General features: G+C 46.2%; 1 protein-coding gene across 1 annotated transcript; it reads left to right on the top strand.

Moving 5' to 3' along the window:
• Positions 1 to 5,508: 5,508 nt before the first annotated feature.
• Positions 5,509 to 7,390, top strand: LOC130348354 (histone H4). Its single transcript, XM_056554756.1, has one exon. The coding sequence runs from the start codon at positions 6,918 to 6,920 to the stop codon at positions 7,227 to 7,229; it is 312 nt and encodes a 103-aa protein (XP_056410731.1). The 5' UTR covers positions 5,509 to 6,917; the 3' UTR covers positions 7,230 to 7,390.
• The last annotated feature ends 199 nt before the right edge of the window (positions 7,391 to 7,589 follow it).

Here is a 7,589-nt window from a genome sequence, read left to right as displayed (position 1 = left end):
GTTACCGGATTACAGCAAGGCGGAAAGGATTCAGCAGGTCCAAAATAAATTAAGAAGTATGCTGTTCACAGCGTATAAGGGTCATGTCACAGCACAACAGGCATCTAACAGGGGAAGAGGTGAAAGTAATCCTCCTCCCACGAACACGCCGGCTGTACAGACATGCTGTTGATGGAGGACATGCAGAGCTTTTTAAGTCCTACACATTGCCAAAGCCCTTCGGGGTCCACCATCAGAGAACGACTTGACCGACAGGTAGCAGACTACCTGGCCTTAACCGCAGATATCGACACTCTGAGGAGCGATGAACCCCTTGACTACTGGTTTTGCTGGCTTGACCTGCGGCCTGAGCTATTCCAATTTGCGCTCAAACTTCTGGCCTGTCCCGCTTCAAGTGTCCTGTCAGAAAGGACCTTCAGTGCAGCAGGAGGTATTGTCACCTTGGTCAAAAAAGTCTGGATTACCTCACCTTTCTTAAGATGAATGAGGGATGGATCCCGAAGGGACTGACACTAGGTGATACATTTGACTGAACAAGGCCTGATCAGATGACCTGCCTTGGCCTAAAAATGGTCCACACGCTGCTGTATTTGAACTCTGAATGCTGGATAACTTGCGTGACTTATCCGCCACCAACTAGGGTTCAAGCTGCAATGTTTTAGGGCACTTTCTGCCTGGCAACAGTGGCGTTGCGACCCGGGTGCAGGGGGTGTGGCCCGTACCGGGTGACACCAACCTAAGGGGGTGACACCAAGACCCTCCGCAGCACCCAGCCCCCCCTCCTCAGCTACACCGACACCCCCCATCTTTGCCCAACCAGCCTCCCGTCCGTCAGCACCCCCCCCCCGCCTTCACCTGCGCTGTGTGTGCGGTGCGCCCGTCCGTCAGCAACCCCCCCTTTCACCTGCACTGTGCGCCCGTCCGTCATCACACCCCCCCCTCACCTTCACCAGCACTGTGCCCGGCCTCCGCTCCCACGTCTGCGCCGGCCTTACGTCACACCGCATGGCCGCATAGGAGGACGTCAGTTACGTCACTCGCAGGGCGCCCGGTGAGAAGGAACGCTGCGCTGGATGGGTGAGTGTGTGTGTGTCTGACTCTCTGTCTGTCTCTATCTATGTTTGTGTGTGTGAGACCGTGTGTATGTGACTGTGTGACTCTGTGTATGTGTGACTCTCTGAGTGTGTGTGACTGTGTGACTCTGTGTGTGTTTGTGCGACTCTGTGTTTGTGTGACTGTGTGTGTGTGACTGTGTGACTCTGTGTGTGTGTCTGTGTGAGTGTGTGTCTCTCTGACTGTGTGTGAGTGTGTGTCTCTCTGACTGTGTGTGAGTTTGTGTGTGTGTCTCTCTGTGTTGTATGTTTTTTTTTTATTTGTGTGTGTGTGTGTGTGTTTGTGTGTGTGGGGGCGGGGGGGGGGGGGTTGTACCAGCGATCTAATGTGGGGAGACTTTGACCCATTGTGGGGAACCTGCAAGGGATCCTGCGGCCTAATGTGGGGAAACTACTACCAAATGTGTGAAGTCTATGCTACCAAATGTGGGGAGTCTATGCTACCTTATGTGGGGAATCTGTGCTACCTAATGTGGGGAATCTGTGCTACCTAATGTGGGGAAATTTCTACCTAATGTGGGGAATCTGTGCTACCTAATGTGGGGTAACTGGTACCTACCTAATGTGGGGGAACTGGTACCAAATGTGGGGAATCTATGCTGCCTAATGTGGGGAAAAGATGCTACCTAATGTGGGGAAACTGCTACCTACCTAATGTGGGGGAACTGCTGGCCAGTAGCACCCTCATCATCCTCCAGCAACACCCCCCCAGTAGTAGCACCCCCATCATCCATTAGCAACACCACCAATACCCCCCTCCCGTGGTAATAGCATCAGCTAACGGATGTTGAGGGGTGTTACTGCGGTTGTGGTATTATATTCAGAGGGTGCACTGTATGGCAACGTTATATTCAGAGGGCGCAGTTTGTGGTAGTATTATATTCAGAGGGTGCAGTGGGTGGTAGTATTATATTCAGAGGGCGCAGTTTGTGGTAGTATTATTAGAGATGAGCGAACTTACAGTAAATTTGATTCGTCACGATCTTCTCGGCTCGGCAGTTGATAACTTATCCTGCGTAAATTAGTTCAGCTTTCCGGTGCTCCGGTGGGCTGGAAAAGGTGCATGCATTCCTAGAAAAGAGTCTCCTAGGACTGTATCCACCTTTTTCAGCCCACGGGAGCCCCTGAAAGCTGAACTAATTTATGCAGGAAAAATCATCAACTGCCGAGCCGAGAAGTTTGTGATGAGTTGAATTTACTGTAGTTCGCTCATCTCTAAGTGTTATATTCAGAGGGCGCAGTGGGTGGTAGTATTATATTCAGAGGGTACCGTATGTGGCGGTATTATATTCAGGGGTACAGTATGTGCAGATTTATATTTAGGGGTACAGTATGTGGCAGATTTATATTCAGGGGTACAGTATGTGGCCAATTTATATTCAGAGGGTACAGTATGTGGCAGATTTATATTCAGAGGGCACAGTTTGTGGTAGTATTATATTCAGAGGGCGCTGTGGGTGGTAGTATTATATTCAGAGGGTACAGTATGTGGTAGTATTATATTCAGTGGGTACAGTGTGTTGCGGTATTATATTCAGGGGTATAGTATGTTTCAGATTTATATTCAGGGGTACAGTATGTGGCAGATTTATATTCAGAGGGTACAATGTGTGGCAGATTTATGTTCAGAGGACACAGTGTGTGATAGTATTATATTCAGAGGGTACAGTATGTGGTATTAATATATTCAGAGGGTACAGTGTGTGGCGGTATTATATTCAGGGGTACAGTATGTGGCAGATTTTTATTCAGAGTGTACAGTATGTGTTGGTATTATATTCAGAATGTACATTGTGTGGTAGTATTATATTCAGTGGGTACGGTGTATGGAAGGTTTATAATCAAAGAGTATAGTGTATAGTAGTATTATATTTAGAGGATACAGTGTCTGGCAGGTTTATAATAATACTTGTTTTCATATAGAGGATGAGAATGCGCTGACATAGTGAGGAGACGTCTGGGCGTCACATTCTGCAGAGAGAAGTTTTAGCTGGAACAAGTCTTGGCGGTATGTACCATCCGAATTAGATAAGGGAAGACTATAGAGAAGACGTCACCTATAGTCACTGATATCATTGTACATTCTGCTCTCTATGTCCTATCAGAGCTGTAGTCGCTTGTCAGTTCTACAGTTATGGTGAGTGAAACTACAACTCCCAGCATAACCTCACTACTGCTCAAAGGGGTACTCTACTGGAAAATATTTTTTTTTAATCAACTGGTGCTACAAAGTTAAACAGATTTGTAAATTACTTCTATTTAAACATAATCCTTCCAGTACTTATTAGCTGCTGTATAAGCGATTCACAGGAAGTTATTTTCTTTTTTAATTTATTTTCTGTCTGACCACAGTGCTCTGTGCTGACACATCTGTCCATGTCAAGAACTAACCATAGTAGGAGCAAATCCCCATAGCAAACCTATCCTGCTCTGGACAGTTCCTGACATGGACAGAGGTGTCAGCAAATAGCACTGTGGTCAGACTGGAAAGAACTACACAACTTCCTGTGGAGCATACACCAGCTTATAAGTACTGTAAGTATCACCATCTCATTCACACAAACCAAACTTCTATTTATTTATTTTTTTACCAAATATTCACAAATCACTTACCAAACCTCCTGGATGTCCTATTATTTCATGTACAAACTCTGCAACCAGTAATCTTGCACGTTACCTGGATCTATGTCTTTAGGACTATAATGAGTTCTGTATCAAGGTATGAGCCGCTCACCACATACATGCCCTCCTCACCACCTGTGCCGTGGACCGGCTGGTACCGCCTCCAGCCTATTATTAGACAAGAACAAAGGCGAGGTCCGGCACCTGGATGGTTGCAGATAAAAGCTTGCATTATTTTATTGAAGATATCGCAGTACAAGGCAAAACGTCTGACACGTTTCGCACATGACCATGCTTAATCGTATGTCTACGATTAAGCACGGTCACGTGCGAAACGCGCCAGACGTTCTGCCTTGTACTGCAATATCTTCAATAAAATAACGCAAGCTTTTATCTGCAACAATCCTGGTGCCGGACCTCGTCTTTGTTCATATATATATATATATATATATATATATATATATATATATATATACAGTGGTCCCTCAACATACAATGGTAATTCGTTCCAAACGAGCCATCGTTTGTCGAATCCATGGTGTGTTGAGGGATTCATATAATGTAAAGTATAGGAAGCTGTGTCACCTGTCCCCGCTGCTCGCGATGGTGACCCCGGGCCTCCGCTGTCTTCTCCTGGTCTTTTCCGGTCCTCTGCTGTCTTCTCCGGTCCTCTCCTGGTCTTCTCCGCTGTCTTCTCCGGTCCTCTCCTGGTCTTCTCCGCTGTCTTCTCCAGTCCTCTCCTGGTCTTCTCCGGTCCTCTCCTGGTGTTCTCCGCTGTCTTCTCCAGTCCTCTCCTGGTCTTCTCCGCAGTCTTCTCCGGTCCTCTGCTGTCTTCCGCAAGGCCTTACTAGGCCTGCGTAGCGATTTCATTACGCCGCTGAGTACGCCATTCCTATTGGATGGCGTGCGCAGCAGCGTATTGACGTCATTGGAGAGGGCCGAGAAGACACCGGAAGACCAGCGCTGGACCCAGAGGGCGCCCTGGAGCATCGTGGAGGGGTAAGTAATACTTACCGCACCACACGAGGAACATTAAGCTGCAATCCGGCAGCAGCTTAAGCATTTTGCGCTGCCGGAGAGCACTTAATGCGATGGCCCCGACATAAAAAAAGCATCATATGTCAATTTGATCATATGTCGGGCCATAGTAGGTCGGGGGGTCACTGCATATATAGATAGGTAGATAAAGTCATCAATAGTGTTGAGCGGCATAGGCCATATTCGAATTCGCTAATATTCGCGAATATATGGACGAATATTTGTCACATCTTTTTGAATATTCGAATATTCGTTATATTCTCGGTTTATTTTCGCATATGCGAATATACACGTAAGCGAAAATTAGCATATGTGAATATTCGCAAATACAAAGTTAGCACACAAGAAAATTCGCACATGCGAAAATTGGCATATGCTACTTTTCGCATATTCAGCCTTCTTTACACCACACAAGCTGGAAGCAGAGAGGGGTGATCACTGTGATGTGTACTGTGAAGACAAAAAAAAAAAAAATAATAAAAAAAAAAAAAGAATATTCGTAATTACGAATATATAGCGCTATATTCGCGAAAAATATTCGAATTGCGAATATTCGCGAGCAACACTAGTCATCAATATATAGAATCTAGGCTAAGGGAGTGTTCAGTCCTGTTTTCTGTTCATTGTGCAACAGCGACATCTACTGTCAGTTTACTGCAATCACATTACTAGATATCATGTTCCCGCTAATTCTGTTTCTTTTGCGGTCACCTCATTATTCTATAAATGATTACATTCTAATAACATCTACTGATCAACAATCACAACGTTAACCCTTTAACCACGAGAGATACATGAGATCTGATCTCACTGCTGGTCTCATAACTCAGTCCCGCTTCGCTTCCCGTTCGGCCTGGATTTCTATTGATCTTTTCCACATTGAATCAGACTTTTTATTACATTTTTCCTTTTATCGTTATTTTATGTAAATAGTTATTGTATATGATCTTACTCTGCTGTAAAATATCGTCCAATGAGAACTCTGACCGGAGTCTTAGCGATTGTTTTATAAACAATTTAACCCCTCAGCATTCAAGGGATGTTTAGACCTAATAAAGCGCTTAGTGTGAACAGCAAACGTCTCCTCTATTAGTTGTTTTTTTCTAGAATAAAGCGATTCTTATTCTGCGTTATACATTGGGATATCTGATCTTCTATACCAGTGTGGAGAGATCCCAGTGTCCGTCCTTCATGAAGACTTCGGCCGGAGAACTTCTGGAATGTAATCTTATCCATCTAGATTTGGAATTAACGCTTGATCGTGTGAATATATCGCTAATAACAGAGTAGCTCAGTAATAGTCCGGTCCCTGACTTTGCTATTACGGTGCAGAGCTGGATTGTTGTAATAATCTGCTGGGTGTGACCAGGGGTCTATGGGGGATGAAGCTTCAGACATAGAGCTGATGTGATGAGCGGCTTTTTCTTCCACAGAGATGACTGCGGTTTCGTTACATTGTAGAGACTTGCGGTACCTGCTGTGCCCCGAGCACAGATTATTAGGTCCCGTCCATCCCTATAGGACTCGTTTCCTTGTAGAATCTTGGCGGCCCCGATAATCACTGAGATACACAGATGTCCCTGTCAGTGATGTCCCCGTCAGTGGTCCCAGCCATTGGACACCGCAGTCTCCTTACAGCTGTGAATTAATGTCTTTGACTGATATAATGAAAATAAAACAAGGAACAGAAAATGTGGACACTAAAGAGTTAATGTACGGATCTATAGCTCTGATACTTAGTACCGATCGGATGATAACGGAGCTTTGGGGATTTTTTCTTTTCTCCTCCTCATCCATGTAATAACAGGAGCCCCCTCATTGGTGCTTATTCCCGGTGACTGTATACGGAGAGTGCCGGCATCCGCAGCCTGAGAAGGAGCCGCCTGTATATGAGATCACATAACACGGGACAATTGTCTTCTCTCCCAGAGCGGAGAATTACAGGGTGAGCGGGAAATTCAAAATCAACTAAGCTTTTGTGTTCAGCCAATCAAAAGAGAAGGGGAGGGGCCGGGAATGTAAATTATTAAAGGAAACGCCCATGATGACGTCATCTTGTTTGAGTTCTCCGTCTGGTCCGCCATGTGCTATATAAACCAGGACTCCGCTCCTCAGACATAATTCATTCTATTCTCAATCAGCAGGATGTCGGGACGCGGTAAAGGAGGGAAAGGTCTCGGTAAGGGCGGAGCCAAGCGGCACAGGAAGGTGCTCCGGGATAACATCCAGGGCATCACCAAGCCTGCCATCCGCCGTCTAGCTCGCAGGGGAGGTGTGAAGCGCATCTCCGGCCTCATCTATGAAGAGACTCGCGGTGTCCTGAAAGTCTTCCTGGAGAACGTCATCCGTGACGCCGTCACCTACACCGAGCACGCCAAGAGGAAGACCGTCACCGCTATGGACGTGGTGTACGCCCTCAAGCGCCAGGGCCGCACTCTCTACGGCTTTGGAGGTTAATTCTAATCCTGAAATCATCTCCTCCCCCCAAAGGCTCTTCTCAGAGCCGCCCACATGTTCTATAGAAAGGCTACAATTCCTTGTGTCTTCCCTACTGAGTGGTTGTGTGGTCGGTGTTGTGCTTTGGTGGTTGCGGTGTTTTTTTTCCCTCAATTCTAACTTAATCAGAGAAGGAGCGGGAAATACCGGCAGACTATCTGCCCCGGGAGATTTCCACTAAATGTTCTGACTACTGCCCTCACCATCTACATCATTCTTCCCCTCCTCCAGATTTCATTACTTCCCTCCCCCACCAAATCACTATCTCCCTAAAGAGTCCGTGTTATAGAGGATGCAGATCTCCTGATAACGGGATATAAA

Source organism: Hyla sarda, unplaced genomic scaffold, assembly GCF_029499605.1.
Source record: "Hyla sarda isolate aHylSar1 unplaced genomic scaffold, aHylSar1.hap1 scaffold_88, whole genome shotgun sequence".
In the NCBI taxonomy this organism is placed as follows: Eukaryota; Metazoa; Chordata; class Amphibia; order Anura; family Hylidae; genus Hyla; species Hyla sarda.
This window is presented reverse-complemented; position numbering and strand designations above follow the sequence as displayed.

Coding starts and splice junctions, on each gene's coding strand:
- LOC130348354 (XM_056554756.1), top strand. CDS start 6,918: ATGTCGGGACGCGGTAAAGGAGGGAAAGGTCTCGGTAAGGGCGGAGCC.